General features: G+C 39.4%; 1 protein-coding gene across 6 annotated transcripts in view; it reads left to right on the forward strand.

Annotated features, from left to right (window-relative positions):
- The window catches only part of ano2b (anoctamin 2b), a 76,155-nt gene continuing 57,260 nt past the window's right edge, over positions 1-18,895 (forward strand). For 2 of the 6 annotated variants that reach the window (XR_014870371.1, XM_085138748.1), the window contains exons 1-4: positions 1-227; positions 7,157-7,353; positions 8,897-8,938; positions 12,458-12,868. Coding sequence is in view for 5 of the 6 variants with exons in the window: in XM_085138748.1 (XP_084994874.1) it covers positions 191-227; positions 7,157-7,353; positions 8,897-8,938; positions 12,458-12,868 (687 nt within the window). In the remaining variant the exon portion in view is untranslated. Of the gene's footprint in view, positions 228-7,156; positions 7,354-8,837; positions 9,916-12,457; positions 12,869-18,895 lie in introns of those variants that run through there. The other 4 variants (XM_085138750.1, XM_085138751.1, XM_085138749.1 and 1 more) reach the window with 4 other exon arrangements.

An 18,895-nucleotide genomic window follows, 5' to 3' on the forward strand; every position in this document is an offset into this window, starting at 1 on the left:
GCCAGCCAGTTGGAGAGGAGCATTATCCCGTCAGAGCTAAGCTTCATCAGAGCTTAGGATTGTATACTGAGTCAGAGTGTTGTTGTTCTTCCTCTTACCTGCTGCTCTCTGCAAAACAGCATGGTTAACTGACCGGCTGACTGGGAACTTATGGGAAACGAGTCTCTGCTTGAGTCACAGAGTTGGTGAAATGGCCTTCCGCAGATCTCCCTCCTCTACCTGTGCAGGTGAGTGCTGCAGACACTGATAGAAAGGCCTTGTCTCTTTCCTTTGTGTGGCCTGTGTGGCCTGTCCCTCCTGTATCTTCACCTAACAAAAGACAGGACCACTGTAGAGTAACCCACCTTTTGTACCTTCCCTGTTCCCCCAGTGTGTGTGTTTGTGTGATTGTGTCAGCAGGCCACGTGGGGCAGCCATCAACAGGCAGCTCTTTACAGCAGGCAGGGTATATGGTTGCATGTGAGTTTAATACAGTTATGCAGTCAGGCCCCTCTTGAGCCTCTTGCTGTTCTCAGCTTGTCTCGGAGAGGAAATCCTTTGTCATATTTGAACAGAATTAATCAGTTTTGAGAGATGACTGTTTCTCAGACATGTGCTCTCTCGGGGTAAGCCTCAGGCAGAGCAGTAATCCCAATTTATTTACATGGCTGACTGCTGCTGTGATTCACTGTTAGTCAGGCGAGGAGCCTCCTGGGCCTAAGGTGAAATTTTATTTTTGGGTTTAAACAGCAACAATAAGGCAACATTCTCAGAAACTCAGAAAGACATAGGTTAAAAGAAACCGTCCTTTTATGCCCCACCACCCCCACCTGGAGGCTTTCTCTCCCAAAGTCAATAAGAGAATAATGACTGATAATTTATAACTGTCTTTGATCTACTGCCCATGTTACCTTCTTTTTCATTTAATAGTGTGTACAGTATATGTAGAAAATACAGACACATGAATGAATCTGAAAGACACAAGCAGAAATCTGTAGTTTTTCTTGGGGGAAAGACATGGTGTGACATAAGGTATTGCCGTTGGTAACTTATGGTAACTGTGAAGCATGGTGGCTTTGGCCTGCTTTGTTACCTCAAAGCCTGGATGCCTCTAATTGCTGGGACAAAGCCATTTACCCATATTGTTCATAACAGAGAAAGGCCAACATTTTGCAAGACTTGTACTGAATAATTTGTTTAATTATTAAGTTATTCAGGTAACATATTGGTACATTAAAAAAACTAGTTCTATACGATATTAGACACAAAATACCTTTTACTTCACAGAAAAGTGCCTTCTCATGGATAAAACAATACCATTATGTGGGCTGGACCATGACTGGTCTTCAAACCATTAACTAAGACTGATATACAAAACCCATCAAGAAATGTGAAATTAATTTTTCATCAAAGGGGACTTTGATATTTGTGACAAAAACTCTTGTGCAATTCAGCCCAGCTCAGTGCTCAGCTAATGGTGGAAGTCTCCAGCGCTGTAACACAATCATTTCCCCCTATAATTAGTAGTTAATAACATAAAACCAAATAAGACACCGTTCAGGCAGAGGTGTCCGTGCAATCAGTCAACTAGAGCTGAGGCAGCATGTACTAAAAGCATCAGCATTAAGTCTATGTGCCGTGCTGCTGCCCATTAGCTGTTCTTTAAAAGGTGCCCTTTGTCTCTGCCATTAGAAATCAGCGTGAAAATAGAGAGAGAGTTTATCTTACACAATCATTCTGAGAAACAGACGCTGGATGAAACTGCAAGAGCGAGGAAGCTTTTTTATGTCAGGCACCTCAAAAGAGATACAGCGTCCCAATTTAGAATAATATGTCTCATGGGACACTCCTTGCAGTGCAATCTCTGAACACAAAATACAGAATAAACGTTTTGTATTCACATATTTTCCAATAAATTTTCAGAGTACAGAGATCAAGCTATCACTTTTTCAGATTTGGACCCCCGCACGCTCCCTCTAAGACCCCCTGCTGCTCCCCAGAAAACATTTCATGAACAGTTTGTCATTTGCAAAACATATATTTAATTACCTGCTGTGTTCTTTTAAGTTGGACTGCCTGTTGGTGTGTATGGCATCAGGGCCATAGGGGACACCTCGGGTAGCAGGAATAACCACAAAGGTGGTTTGGAGTGTACTGAATGGTATTTATTAGAGCCTGAATGAATGATTTTGGCTTCTTTTATGGTTTTGGGGAGATACAATATTAGCTTATTAGCAGATATTTGTTGTATAAATGCTGTTACTGTTTGTCCACACACTGAGTTATACTGAGCAGAGAAAATGATGCGGTCATTATGTCACAAGCTAGTTCGCAACTTAATGTAAAGACCGCGCTTGACTCATCACCTGTGCGGCTGTGATGCTACTCTGCGATGTGCCGCAGAGAGTGCTGCAAGCAAGGAGTTGGAGCTGCTCTCCTGTGCAAACTGTGTGATGACCATTGTTTGATGACCCTTTCGGAATAACCCCTGGCATGTTTTTCTGCATTATGTTGTGTAATGTCGAACAAGCTGGTATCTGTGTTAGGCCAATATCAGATGATAATATTGTCAGGCTGTCCTGTGAAGACATGTTTATGTTCTGTGGACTGGGTTTGTCAGTACAGTAGTTTTGCAGCTGTGTAAAACTGTTGCAGGTGTTTATTAACGGTCATGTATGAAGATGGGCGTGGTCTGGCTCAGCACTACTACTATATCGCTGGTACACATTCTTTTTAATTAACTCTGCCAAAGAGGTCGTGTTTTTTTTTAGCATTTGCATATCATACTGTCTGTAAACATGGCAGCTCACAAAGATTTAAATGAATTCTGATGGCTTACATCCAACAAGATCTCCGAGGTCAACCCAATAATTTCTTGGTTGAAAATTGACAACAACAAAAAGATTTTTACAAGTATTGTGTGTATTGTCAACACGTAGAAAATACCATTTAAAGATTTCAAATAACATATTTGACTTCTGACCTCTCCTTCAAGGTCAATAGATTGATCCAAAGGTCAAAGTGATAAGAATGCTTCATGGAGCTGTTTATTAAAACTATGTTTCCACCTGCTATTGTTTATACTGACAACATATATGCATATAGGGAATGATATAGGGTGATTCTAAATGTCATTAAATGTCACTACTTTGGACCTTTGACCTCGTCTTCAAAGTCAAATAAGGTTAAAAATTCAGAAATTTTCCGTTTATCTTTAAAACGATGCTGAAAATTCTACTGTCTTTGTTCGTATTGTATTGTATGTAGGAAACGATGCAGTTATGTGGGGGTTTTGACTATCACATTATAGTTTGCATCCAAATATCATCTCACATTTAACCTCAGATCTCACTTTTACATTTCACATCTGCCTTTCTTTTAATTGTTAAGAGAAATTATTAAGAGAAAGAGAATGAACTGCCTAGTTATTTAGAAATATACCGTAGTATAATATTATATAATAACCTAAAAATATTCTTTACAAATCAACACCTATTATCCGTGACCTACTCCTACATAATGTTTGTGTAATCAAAGAAAACATGTCATACTACCCTGCACTACAACTTTTTTGGTCATCTGTGTTTGAAGCTTGTGAGCTTTGTGTCTCTTCTTGTGCCCTTATTTTTCTTCCTGCTATTCCCTGAGTAAGAGTATTCTTTTAAACACTTTCATTTAATCTAATTTTGACTGTACCTATTTGTTCAGAGTGTTTTTACTTTTTTGGGGTGTGTGGTGTTCATCAAAGTAAAGGTAAAGTTTGAAGATGGGTGTAGTTGGAGAACTTGCTAAGATGATCTCAAGTTCATGTTTTATTTTACAATTTAGACACACTAACCCTGTTTTCAGCAAAGCTCTGCCTTATTTTTTAAAGTAGGGCTTTACATAAACATAACGTTTATGGGGATATTCTCAATAATTTCCCCCTCCTACCACATTTAAATTGGTATATATATATATATATATATATATATATATATATATATATATATATATAATTGTGTGCTTGAAATCCTAAAAACATTTTACCCCTGTTGACCTCACGGATAGATCTCATTGTCATACCATATTTTTTAGCATGGTGCAACTATTTGGATGACCAAGAGAAAGAGCTGTCCGTGGTACTGAAATGAGAGCACAGCACGTGGCCTGGTGCGTTACTATGGCTACAGCTGTCTGTATCCCTAAAATAACCATACACACACACAGAGAGTAACCTTATTACAAAAAAATGGCAATCTGTTCAGTTCCTGACAGCACAGTGGTCACACTGATAAAAGCGGACAAATATCGTTTTTGTCACTAATGCTCTCAAACTCCCTCCGAGGTACCATTTGGAAAATCAGCACTCAGTGCTATGCAACAAGTAACCTGCTGTTTTTTTTTCCTTCATGCCCTTAATGCAGGATAAAAATGAAGGCTGCACATTTACAGTATTTTTTGGGTTTTTTTTGTTTCTTGTATTTTTTTTTTTTGTGTTACAATGTGTCCTTTGTGCTCTGAGGCAAACTGAGAAGTTGGCACTTTGTAGGCTTGTCTTTTGTAAAGTGCTTTGAGACAAACTTTGTGATTGACTGACACATGCATCAATTTGCACAGTGGGAAACAAAGCTCCACCGGGCCACTTTGCATATTTGCAGCTCCAAATACAGAGAAAACTGGCTGAAAATGTTGAACGCAAGACTGCCAAACCTGTGTGACACACTGACCTGGGGATAAAATAGTGTATATATCCATTTTCAAAAGGACAGATGGCAGCACGTTTATTGGTGGGTCACCTTACTTTTTGAAGCTGAGTATATATTATGTTGCATTATGGAGAAGAAATGCAGTAAACAAAAGCTTAAGATAGTGAAGAATGGTGGAACAAAACAGTTCTGGGATATAAATGATCTTACTGAGAGTTAGAGATGATACCTTCCATTCTCTTCTGCTTACCCAGTTCAGTGTCACTGGAGTGCTGGAGCCTATCCCGACTGTCACAGGGTGAGAAGACAGGGTACAATCTGGACAGGATGCTAGTATTTCACAGGAGAAAATACTAGAATTATTTATGTATTTAATATACACCAAGCAAATGTTTAGAATGTTTTAAACTTTTTAAACAGATACAGTGCATCCAGAAAGTATCCACAGCACTCCACTTGTTCCACATTTTGTCATGTTCCAGCCTCATTCCAAAATGAATTAATTCACAGTACCCCAAAATGACAAAATGAAATAAGTTTGCTTTGAATTCTTGCAAATTTATCAAAAACAAAAAACAAAAATATAACATCTAAGTATTCACATCCTTTGCTCAGCACCTTGTTGAAGCACCTCTGATAGTAACTACAGACTCTTTTTCATTATGATGCTACAAGCTTGGCACACCTATTTTTGGGAATTCTCTCCCATTCTTTTTTTGCAGAACCTTTCAAGCTCATCAGGTAGGATAGGAAGTGTTGGTGCCATTTCTCAAGAGAGGTTCAAGTCTCAGCTCTGGCTTGACTGGTCAAGGACATTCACAGAATGATTTAAAGCCACTCCTTTATCTTGGCTGTCCAGAGTGCTCAGGAGTAGGTTGTCATCAAGGATGTCTTTGTACATCGCTGCATCCATCTTTCCCCAACCGTGACCAGCCTCCCAGCTGCTGAAAAACATCCCCACAGCATTATACTGCCACCACCATGCTTCACTCTAGGGATAGTATCGGCTACGTGATGAGTGGTGCTGGCGTGGCTTTCTTCTGGCCACTCTACCATACGGGTCTGATTGGTGGAGTGCTGCAGAAATTATTGTCCTTTTGGGAGATTCTCCTTTCTCCACAGAGTAAAACTAGAACTCTGGATCGCTCACTTCTTTCCTTTATGGATGTTGGAGCCGACTGTGCTCATTGGGACCTTAAATACAGGAGAATTTTTCTATACCCTTGCCCTGATCTGTGCCTCGATACAATCCTGTCTAGAGGTCTACAGACAATTTCTTGGATTTTATGGCTTGGTTTGTGCTTTGACATGAACTGTACATGACTAAATCTTGTATAGACAGGTGTGTCCCTTTCCAAGCCATGTCCAATCAACTTAACACAAGTGGACTCGAGTTGTAGAAACATCAGAGATATGATCAGTGGAAACAGGATGCACCTATGCTTAGTTTTGAGTGTACCTGTTATATTTTTGTATTTGCTTTTTTAATACATTTTCAAGAATTTCTCTTTGTCATTATGGGGGATTTTGTGTAGAATTTTGAGGTGAAAAATGAAGGAAATCCATACAAGAATAAAGCTGTAACATGACAAAATGTTGAAGAAAAGAAGTGCTGTGAATACTGTATCTGTATGTAAATGTGCAAAATATGTAGACCAAGGAAAAGCTTTCAGGCACTGGAAACTTCCTAGTTTCTGTTTGTACTACACCTGTCGTCCCAGTTTTATTGACTGGGCTTGTATGAGCAGTCTTTGGTTACATGCAGGTAAACAGTCCAGGTGGAGAGTAAAAGAGCGATTTCATTTCAAAAACATCTGCTGTCATGTGATGTTGGACACTAACTTTAAAAACTGTACAAACAATTAGTCTTGAACTGGGTAGCCATTATCTGCTATCCACAGATCCTGGCTAAGTGAACAGACCAGCAGATGTGTCCCACAATAGTCTGCAGCTTAGCATTAAAACATAAGTCAGACAGAAACAATTGGACAATGGTCGCACAGCCTGACTGGCGACCTGTCCAGGTTGTACCCTACCTCTCACCCTAAGACAGCTAGAATTGGTCTAGTTTGCTTCAAATGTAACTAAATTTATTGTTAAGTTCTTAGGAAGTTTGCTGGTTAACATATTTAATCTTAATTGTGGTCAGTTTGGGGTTTTACGGAGAGATTATGTGTTGAACTGTGTCTTGATGGGGAAACAGCAATTTCCTGAGACATGGAAGCCAGTAACTTTAGAAACTCACTGCACCTGGTTACTCAAGTCACACAGTGAGTGTGACTTCACATGAAATCACACACGTGAGACTTGTGTTTCATAATAGACAGATATTTCTACATATACATAAATTACAGCTAGCTCATTGTTGTTTCTTCAGTAATCGTATTAAATAAAGCTAACTGATATGTGAACAATATCAGTTCACAAACTGTTAGAATTAGTTGAATAATCTGCAGCTGTGTTTAATTTCCAAAATAAATGTCTTGCAGAGTCATGGCTTCATGGTGCAGGCTTCAAGCGAGTGGCCACAGTACTCAGTGAATCTTCCTCGATCCATAGTGATGCGCTGTGCTACCTGAACAAGGACATGTCCGGGATTGGACTGGAACCCATGTCCTACAGCACCCTGGAGCCTGGACCTTATAGAGAAGACTCATGGGCTGAGGAATCACAAAGTCTGCTACAGGTAACTACAGGACCAGAGAAAATGTGCATGAGTGGGGAACTATAATAACATGCTTAAAAAGCTATAATATTTTTGGGGAACCAGTCTAATGTTTTTTTCCCCCTTTCATTCTTTTGTTACCAACTTCCTCAACTAAGCCAATCACGTAATATTTCCTGCTAGCTCATGTTTCATTGCATTGCATCATTGTATGCTTTATCATGTCTCATTAAAATGACCCCAGATAAGACTGTGATAATGATGAAGGAGGCCAGTCTCTGAGGTTTAATGATGTTTGTTCCTGTACTCTTTCAAAATAAAAGTCGCATCTGAGATATTTGAACAGCCAAGAATCACATCGGACTGACTTTGAGAAGAAGTTTAAAATGAATGTAAGAGTAAGGAAGAGACTTGAGCTGAATCTGTGTGTGTGTCTGTGTGTGTGTGTGTGTGTGGGGGGGGGGGGGGGGGGTTGTTCTACAGTACACCCTTTATAATGCTTCAAAACACAGCTCACAGAACATGTATATACTGATGCAACACGAAAATGTGCTCACTTCTCTTTCTTTTCTTTGCATACCATTTCCTTCGTTAGTCCCTCCATCACACAAACACAAACGCACAAAAAGAAAGAAAAATCTTTCAAATTTAAAATAGAAAAACTGACATGCTGTGAACAGCACAGATATGCTGCTGGGGCACAAAAGCACTGTTTCAAAAACATTTTGCTGCTTTAATGATGTGAAAACACAGGTCTCCCTGCAAGTTACATCACCGAAGTGTGGAAACAGCCAATGCTGCTCCCTCTCTCCACGCTGCAAAAAGTGTCCAACCTTACCACCTTACCCAAAACTAAAAATGAAAAGTAGCAAACACTTTGGGGAGTCCTATATTTTACTGTAAATAAATTTGGTCTTTTTTTCAGGTGGTTGAATGTCATATACACTCAAAAAAAAATCTACCCAAAATGCTGATTTTAACTAATAATGTAAAATGTCCACGTAATTTTGTTACATAGGTACAATGTAAAATGTAATTTTACATTCAGGTTAGAGATTAAGTATGTAAATAAATTAATAATTGAATATAGCGACATGTATACTCAAAAAAGGAAAAAAAAAAATCTAATTAAAAAACTCAAATTAACTGAGGGTGTTTTTTTTTTCTTTTTTGAGTATACATGTCGCTATGAGCAGCAAGACCAAAACAACATATTGGAGATGGGCATTTTTTACAGCGTGGGACGCTTCTTGCCAAAAGCGCAGGCAGCGCGCAGGCAGCCTCCAGATCACACAGTTGGATAGATGGGTATCACCAGCATGTGATCAGGCTGCCGATTGCATACGAACTGCCTCATACATCTGACAGACAAAGAAAATAATGAAACCTGAGACACTCGATCCGTCGCTCCACCTGGACTGTCGACTAACTGGAGTGACTTCATGAATCTGATGGGTGGGATGGGAGGGATGATGAATCCGGAGGTATTTTTCTGCCTAAACCGCCAACTTTCACTCCTGCTCTTCTTCTTCTCCCACTACTCCTCCTCTGTGTGTCTTTAAAGCGCAACAGCATGCAGGTCTCCCCGAGTGAAGACAAGATCCCAGTAAGTACAACGGCAGCCTCCCCGCACGCCGCTTCTCTTGGTCTTCTGGTCGTGGTCTGGAGTTAGTTTTTACTACACCTCAGTGTTCGTGACATATTTGCGACTCTCTATGGTAGTTTTCATATTCGTTTTACATTTGGTGACATTGCCGAAAGCTCGGCTTTAATTTTTGATTTGAAGTGTTTCTCCATCTACTATATTTACTTGGACCCTATAATTAGTTAATTTGTCCAGGGGACTGCAAGAAACGTAAGACGACGCTTTCGATTATACGTGAGAACATCATAATTGGCTATCATATACCACTTTATGATGAGCAGACAGGTGAGGCTCAGTAAAAGGTTTAGCGACCTCCAGGGAAGGTCTTCCCAGGAGTTTTCATTAAGCTCTTAACAGAACAACAACTACCAGGGGATTCTTGGTACTGGTTAAACTAAAGCAACTAAAAATCCCTGCACACCTGTCTCTCTCGCTCTTTGTTATGTGTGAGCAAACACAAGCACTATAGTGAAGCTCCAGGAGCGTGACTGTAGCAGCGTTTGTGTCCTGTACAGTAGTACAGACAGTATGTATTGTTATGCGGTTATGCAGTCAAAATAATTAGACCTTTCGTAAGTAATTTAAGTAATAGTCTATAGACTTTGTACACATACAGCAAACAGTTTTTGTAATAGCAACTGTAGCTGAAGCACAAGAACACCCGAGACATTAGGAACAATGCGCTGGAGTAATTTACACCGTTACACAGGTGTCTGTTGATTAGACCCTAAGTCGGTCGGCGCTATACTAACTCAGCTTTTCTTGGGAGTCCGCTCAGCAGCGACTTTTAAAGTTCACATGGAGTGTTGTAAACGAAGTGGAATCTGAAAGTGAAGACACGGTTCAAAGGTGAAATAGGGTCTTTCATCCAGCAGGTGCAGCTAATTAGCTTGATAAAAGGAAACACCTTGAACAAACTACACCGATGAGCTAATCTGGTGAGACTTGGCAACACATGCTTCAGGAACATCTAAACTTGTTTTGACTTGCCTGAGCCATGAAATAAGTCGGTAATGCACACCTTCCTGAATTTACACTCATTCGGTTTGTTCTACCAGGGTTTACATTTATTCAGTACTTTGCGAGATAGACAGGAATTCAAATGTCTAAAAAAGGCCTAGCTGTTTGGTGTGGTGTCTGTTTGGTTAACAATGGGCAAGTTAATTTACTTAATTTACTACAGTCATTTACTGCAGTGTGTTTGCCAGGGGTGTGTCCAGAAGAAGGGCATGGGGTGGCACTGCTTCTCCCAAAAAGAAACTATTTCTGTCATGCTTGTTTCTTTGCTTCTATTCTACTATATATTGCATTAACATATTATTCTTTTTTTATTTAGCTTCTAATCACATTGTTTTAAATAATGCTACTCAACAATATATAGGAAATTAAAACCATCAGCTGCATCATTAAAGTGATATAGAGTACACATTACTGAACTGGTAATCATGACATCCTCTACTTAGGATGAATTACAGATACTAGTGTTTAAAAAAAAAAAATGCGCAGGTAAAAGTTCAAGAACTGGTTCATTTTATTTACTCAAGTAAAAGTGGAAAATGAGCAGATTCTGAAATGTACTTTAAAAAAGTAAAAAGTAGCTCTTTGGAGGATGTTTCTACTACCTATTTAACACTAGTGTCTCTTTTTATGCAAAGCAAACTGAATTTTGTGCTATATTAATGTCACATAAAAATAATATTAGAAGACAGGAATACAAACATGATTTCTGTCTAAATTGTAATTCTAATAAAGGTACTCAACTTGAGTCAGGTAAGCAGAACATGAGCAGAGAAAAGGAAGGAGAAAAAAAATAGCTCCATTTTCTGTTGCCTGCATTGTAGAGGGTGACTTTCCCTCTAAACAAGAACATGAGTAGGGTACAGGTTAAAGTGGGATTCAGCAGGTGGGGGAACCCTAAAATCAGCTGAAATGGCCCAACATCGGAACAAGAATCACAACTCACAATAATTTTTATCGAGTGGTCAAGTAGATTTTCTTAATGTACCTGCTGTGATCAGTTGATTGGGGATACTGCAGCTCTGAGGTTTACTGATCTTTGTGGATATACACTGAATTTAACACGATGTCAGCAGGTGTTTCATGAGTTGTCCTGATTAATCTCCATCCTCTACACTGACAGTATGCTGTTTATGCTGTCTTTATACTCTAGGGTATACAGTTGGCGTGAAAGGTGGAATTCAGTTAATGAATCTAAGCATCATCATCATTAAACTAAATTAATCTCTGGTGCCCTTTAAACCATGCCTCATTTTGATTTGCTGCATGTTTCACAATATGAAAACCCTCCCTTAATACCACAAAAACATGAGGACTTGCATGCAAGCTTTAAATTTCCATTCATCAAACACAACTCAGCAGTTCTTCCCTTTAAATCTAACTTCTCTTCTTCCTCTCCTGTCCTGTCTTTCTTATCTTTCTCCATTTTTGAGTGAAGTTCACTCTCTTTCTTTTCTCTGACTGTGGAAAACAAGGATTAGGCCTACACTGTTGTCTCAAAGTTGCTCTTGTAATGTAGTTTTCAATCAGCTTTAGTGATATTAAGTATTGGCAAATTCAACAAATTACTTTCAATAGTGATGCTAGCTTTTTCTAGCTATATCATATCAGATATTTCTGAAAACCAAGCTGTTAAACTTAGCATGTTTTTTTTTTTTTTGTGTGTGTGTGTGTTTGTCTATTTCATGCACAAATAGTTTAAAATGTAAGCACTTTGTGATCGTTCATGTGGTACATCTTCTCTCTCCCTTGGTCTCTGTTTTGTCCTGTTTCTGGTCACGGCAGATGGTTACCCCCTCCCTGAGCCTGAATCTACTGGAGGTTTCTTCCTGTTAAAAGTAGTTTTTCCTTTCTATTCTCACCAAGTGTTTGCTCATGAGGGATCGTTTGACTGTTGGGGTTTTCTCCAGAATACTCTGGTCTTTACTTTACAGTATAAAGATGACACTCGCTGTGATTTGGCGTTATGTGAAAAAACCTGATGTGTATTCAACCGAAGCACAGTGTGTGTTTAGGTTAAAGTGTAACAGAGTAATACAAGAACATACATTGCATCGCTATACTGCTGTCTGGTAAGAAATCTCCCATCATGCTCAGAGTATAGAGCTTTGCCTCTTGTGTCCTCCATGTTTAGTCTCGCTCTCTGCTTTCCCTCTGTCTAAATAAAGAATAAAACAGCCAAAGGTGAGCTGACTGCCCACTCTGCTGCTGAAGGTTCTCACTTCAGTGTTTTTGAGAACCTGCCAAAAGCCACTTGTGGTTGTGTGCACTGACACTGCAGTAATGTTTAAGTTCATTCAAACACTTATTACATAACTCCACTGCTGCTTAAAGGTGTTGTATGCTCTCTATAACCAGTTTGTATTTGATTGGGATACACTACTATAATTATTCTAAATCTTTTAGGTTTTTTAATATATAGTGCACCAGTATTGATGTTTGCTTGATATTTATATTTTACAGGTCATGGGATCAACTTCAGGTCCTCATGCCATCGGAGAAGGCCTTTACTTCAGTGACGGCCGACGGAAAGTCGACTATGTTCTGGTCTTTCATCAGCGAAGGCACACCTCGATACGATCTCCTGCTAGTGCCTCCGTTTCACAAGACCGGTTATCTATTGTTTCTAATGGCAACTTTCCTTCAATGGCGGCCTCAGATGTGGCACCAGGTGGAAGTGGTGGTGGTGGTGGTGGAGGCGGCGGCGGCATTCCAGGAGGGGAGGGTGCGGGTGCCAGCGAGGTGTTCATGGAGCTTGGAGGAGCAGGAGATGGCGAGCCAATGGAGCCCGGTGACCATGAGATACGTCTAATCAGGCAGGAGTTTGAGGCTAACCTACTAGAGGCTGGTTTGGAGATTGAGAGAGACAGAGAGGTGAGTGTGTGTATGGCCATGTTAAGCTTATTTTATTCTCATTTGCACAACACTGGCTAAATTTAATGCAGCTGACAGGTAGACTTTAACAGACACTTTCCAAAGACATGTAGTTAGTGGGATCAGGTTAATTGGTCATTCTAAATGGTGTCAGTTGGCGACCTGTCCAGGGGGTACCCCACCTCTCGTCCTATGGTAGTTGGAATAGGCCCCAGCCCCCCTACGACTCTGATGAGGATAAGCGAAAGTGGAACTGAAAGTGGTATTTTTAACAAAGTGGAAGGAAGCAATTGGGAACAACAGCAACTAAGCCACTGAGTGGTAGAACACGTAAAATCGCAGAGCTAGGTCAGCCAATGCTGAGGTGAATAGTGCGCAGAGTTCAGGCATATGTAAAAACCATTAGTTTTCATTAAGGCTTAGAAAAAACTATAGCTTTGTGGGGGTTTTTTTGTTTGTTTGTTTTTTTTAAATTTATTTATTTATTTTTATCCCAAATCCTTGAGAAATAAATGGGATTATAATTTGACACACTAGACTCTAATGTGTTTTTGAACACAGGCTAAATTCTATAGCTTCACTGACTTCACAGGCTTTTTGAAGTTGAACCTCTACACAGGATCTCACGTAACATATCTTGAGCTATTTAAGGTGAGCGCCTACATAGGAGCCTGGCTCAGATAGTAGAAGGAGGTGGGAGAGACTGTGTAACATTAGCAGTTGTACTTTGCTCCAGCAAAATGCTTGTCTTGAGGTTTCTGCTGATTGTACCAAAGTGTTCAATCTTCTTTAATCATCCTGCTGCTGTGGGACAAAACGACAGAAAACCTACATGAGTCATCTCAATTTAGGGCAGCTGCAAAGTGGGTTTGTCTTTAGGGGCTTTAAGTTGGTGATTATATTTTAGCCTAAACCATATTACGATATCACCAGTTTCTGTCTACTTATGTGAAATTATGAAACTTTATTCCTCTACACACATCAAAATAGAGATGCTTTACAAAATGGAAAGTCAGAATAAATGTCAGCATTGTGGGGAACATGGACAAAATTCATCACTGAAGTTCACCAATAAAAGCAAACAAAAACCTCTAGAACTTATAGCAGTTTCACGGAAACTTCAGTAACATTGTGGTTTTAGAGAATGGCGGCTTTCTGTGTCAGAAATGGCTTGTATCCAAGGGCAACCCACTGATGCATAACTTGGTGCAAGCTGCACCAAACCTGCAAACCTGAGTGATGGGAGAAAAAAGTCAAGCCTGAGTCATTCAGCCTTCTGCCTTCATCCGTAAATGCCTGCAGAAAGGAAACCTTTAACTGTCAGTGTTTTCTACCATTATAGATGGATCTGTGTCTACTAAAAACACAGAGATTGCTCTCTGTTGAGCATGGGCTGGAATATAGCCAAATTATCAGCTCAACAAGTTGAATTTGGTGTGTGCACATTCTACAGCGTTCCCGTACACTGGGCTATGTCTATTTACCACAAGTGATTTCATCACGTCAGATGTTTTGCGATGCACCTTTTGCCGCAAGACATTTGCAAAGTCTTACCTTGTGGCTTACCTTTGCTGCTGTTTTCTGGTTACTGGCAGTCTAAATTTTAATTTTTATTTATTTTAATTTAACATATCAGCAACTTGATGCACTAAGGCAGGTAGACCTGGTCGAGATGACCTGCAGAAGTTCAAACTGAGCATGGGGAAGAAGTGACTTTGAGCATGGCATGGTTGTTGGAAATGGTTGTTTGCGTTGGTGGACCTCTTGCTAAAACCCAGGTATGCCTGCCACTTCTGCTGTCTAAGAACAGGAAACGGTACCTGTTATACAACCTGGTGTGATGAGTTTCAATTACTGCTGTGACATTTTGATCTGAATTTGGCACAAATAAAATGAGGCGTAGATCCATCCTGGCTTGTATGAACTGTTTAGGCTAATGGTGGTGGTGTTTTGATATGGGGGGTGTAGTTTCTTGGCAGACCTTAGTACCAACTGAGCATCAAAGCTCAAATGATCTCAAACTAGTTTCTTGAACATTGTACTTAAATGGCTTCCAGAGTCACAGCTCTCAATCCCGCAGAGCACCTTTAGGAAATGGTGGATCATAGATTATGGATATGCAGTGGGCAAATCTGCAACAACTGTGTGATTCCTATATGGCACTATGAAGCAAAAGGAATATTTAAAACACCTTGTTGAACCATGAAAAACAAAAAGTTCTGATGGCAAAAGGGTGTCCAAGCAGGGTGTACCTAATAAAATGTCCAGTTAGTGCAGATCCTGTTTGTTTTGAGTCAGCATCCACAGTGGCCTTGATGTTTCATCGGTGCTAAAAGCCTTTAATTCTGGTCACTTTAGCTGACACAGCTGCTGCTCTGACCTCTGCATCAATTTCCTAATTTGGCCTAAAACGGCTAATTTTGTTTTGACACACACAAATCACTTTCGCTCTCATTGTGTGTTACTGGCGCTAGCTTGTGTGGCTCTGTCCTGCTTTTGTTGTTTGTGCGTGTGTGTGCGCACGTGCATGCATGCATGCATGCTTGTGCGTGGAACTTGGCACAACACACGGCCTATGTGCTCTGCCTGCTTGTGGTAATGATGCTCCAGGCTTACTGCCACAAAGTTGTACAAATGTAGTTTTTGTTAAACTTCAGTTTGTAGTTAATGAGCTTCTGCTGCACTTTGGCTTCAACAAGAGGATTAAATTGTTAAATTTAAGCGATGCTTACTTGTTTCACTCGTTAAGTAAAAAAAAAACAGATTTTTTACACAGCACAAGGCAAAAACAGCACAACATGTACTCTAAAATGTTTAAGAAATAATAGTGTACTGTAGTGTCTAACTTACCAGTGCAGGGCTTGTCGTGTGTATGATACCCATTTTGCTGTGTGTGTGCGCGCGTGTGTGTTGGCTGGCAGCCAGTTGGCAGTGTGTGGAGTCTGCAGGCTAGTATTAATCAGATTGTTGACAGTGTGGCAATGGAGCCTAAGCCAGGATGAGATTAACTGACTGACTGATAGCTCTTTATCTCATCTCACAGATCTAGGGCTAAAATCTGCCACAGAGAGAAACAAACATCCCAATATCCTTAATTTGAACAAAGTGGGAAGCACTCTGACAAACATAACTGCTCTCCTTCCATCATTGTATAGGCCGCACTGGGTGAGAAGAAGCCTTACAGATATAAGTCATGTACCAAAAATCAATTCTCCACTGTACTCTGTGTGCACATAATAAAATCGGGTGAAGCTGTTCAACATCAATCATAGTTAATCAAGTGCATACAACAGAAGTACAAACTGCACCTCTAACTTAAAATAAAGCAGGTAATTAACCGATGGCCTGCTGGCGTATGCTGGTAGTTAAGTGTTTTCCAAAGGCTTTGGAAGACACTTTTATTTTTGAGAGATTAGGGTCAGTGTAAGTGTCTCACTCGACACTGCTTGGGTAATGATAAATGTCAAATGTCATTTTGCTTGAAATGTTTTAGCATTTTGAAGTTGGTAACATTAGTCTTTTTTCCCCCAGTGAGAATCTGATGCGTTTTAAAATGTTCCTTTATTTACATCTAAAAGCTTTCTATCTAACATTTGAACACATTCACAGTCTGATTAACGCATCAGGAGCAACTCACAGCTTAGTATCTTACGCAAGGGTACTTTGGGACGCAGACATGAGCAATCAGGGATTGAACCACCAACTCTGAGATTAGTAGATGGCCTATCTACCTGAGCTACAGCTATTCTTGAGTGAGTTAGTCGGGATAGTTTTTGCTTTTCTGTTTTAAAGATATATACATTGAGCATCACCAGTAGCAAAGTATATTTTTATATAATAAAAAAGATGATCCTTATTGTGCCCAACCTGTTTGACTTCAGATTAACTTGATGCTGGTAAAGAAGAGTGACTCAAATGTCAAACTTGTTGATTGTGTCTCAGGATTATTGCGCTGACCTTTGATCTCTTAGGGACATCCTCTTAGAGAACACGCTTAATTAAATCAGAGCGAGATTTTAATTGAAGAAGTAGAGCTGGGACTTGTCAAGATTTCAGTCCATGGGGTTTTTAGAAACATTTTAAACACTTAAATGTTATGTTAGTATTTCTAGATGAAGGCATGGGAACATTAATAATCGGAAAAAATAAGCATGTTCCACTCGTCTTCTAAAACATATTTGTGTTGCAGTGGACTCCATGCTAGGATTCATCCGGCATCTTGCCTTAGTTTTAATTAACCAAATGAATAACAGCTCTATACTTGTGCTAAACATGCAAACTGCAAACCATACAGTATTTTTATACATGAAACACTTTTCTTCCATTTTACACCGATACAGTGACTGTGTATTTGGCAGTAAGTGCTGCCAGAATGCAGCACTATGTAGATAAAAATGTAGCGCCGAAACTGGTGCTCTGCTAATATTTTTGTCCTGTTCTTCCCACGTAGACACTTTGTCAGCAAAGTAATTGCAGCTTCAGTCCATCACCTGTCTGTGACTGAGTATATGCATACACAGTATCAAGTGTATGTTACCTGCATTTTGGCTGCGCTCTTCATCTAATACACCAGCAATGTTTAATTTTTTTTTAATTGTTTTCAGTGTAAAGGTCAAAAATCCAACAACACTTGTGTGTGTAGAACACCTTGCTAGTCTAGACCTGTGTGTTTCAGAAGTAGGCTAAGGTGTATGAAAACCACCTACTCTGTTCCTAGTGCAAAATGAAAGAAATATTTTTTTATTTTATATGTATATTTTACTTGGTGAATTGCCTTAAAAAACACACTGCACATTACGAAATCCAGTATGAATCAGTCTACTGAACAGAATCTGAATCAGTCTAGCATCATCTGAACCAAAATAACTGTTAAATCCACTCTGTTAATGTTGCAGATGGGCCACACTAATGACTGTTACAGCTTAGCCTCGACTATAACAGTTACGTTATTGTTAGCCTTAGCAGCTAGCCAAAACCGTCATGATAATAGACCGCTAATGTGGCTAACACTTAACTGCTAATAGTTATATGGGTAGTAGTGATGGGATTTCCGGCTCTTTTTAGAGATCCGGCTCTTTCGGCTCGGCTCACTAAAAAGAGCCGGCTCTTTCAGCTCCGAACCGGCTCTTCAGGTTGTTTTGTTGCTTTAATTATTTAATCATTAACAATAATATAAAATTATGCAGAAAAGGAATTATTAATGTAAAAAAGTGGTTTTATTTATATATGTTTATATATGGCCCCTAGAGACAAAGCACGTACAAACTCTAAAGCATATACAAACTCCAAAACACATTTCTAGTGTTAACTGAACTTCCAAAACAGAGCTACCCAGATCACTTAAATTACACAATTGAAAGCATGTGCGTATTGTTTGTGTATTTATAGACAAGCACTCATATTTATTCAAATAATTTAAAAAAAAATTCATTTACCTGTTATTACCACACACCAAATCCGGTTCTTGATACTTCCTGGCTTGTGTAGCCACTAGGTAACAAACGCTCAACACTGCGCCCAGCATCCTGGAGCACTTCTGTTGACTTTTGTACGTGATTCTGAGTTTGTACGTGCTTCTGAGTTTTTACGTGTTTTGGAGTTTTTACGTGTTTTGGAGTTTTTACGTGTTTTGGAGTTTTTACGTGTTTTGGAGTTTGTACTCCTTTGTCTCTAAGGGCCACCATAAATATACTTTATTTATTCACTCCACATAAAATGTAATAAATAAATCATATAATACAAAGAACAACTATTTACATTTTAAACTTTTAACTATTTAAATTTTCTGCTTTTTCCTTTTAAACAAATTTAACGTGAAACAACACAAAACACTGCAAACCACAACACAATTAAATATAAATTAAAATATTAAAACAAAAAGAAGATGCACATTCTCTGTCATATGGGCCTGTATGATTTCTGAATCCTTTATCATCTGCAACTAAAAATAGTGGATGATTACTATACCTTTCTAATGTGACGTTGTTGTCCCTCGCTCTCTTTCTCTCTGGCTCTGATCCTGTGCTA

The sequence above is a fragment of the Neolamprologus multifasciatus genome, chromosome 17 (genome assembly GCF_963576455.1).
Source record: "Neolamprologus multifasciatus chromosome 17, fNeoMul1.2, whole genome shotgun sequence".
NCBI classification, from domain to species: Eukaryota; Metazoa; Chordata; class Actinopteri; order Cichliformes; family Cichlidae; genus Neolamprologus; species Neolamprologus multifasciatus.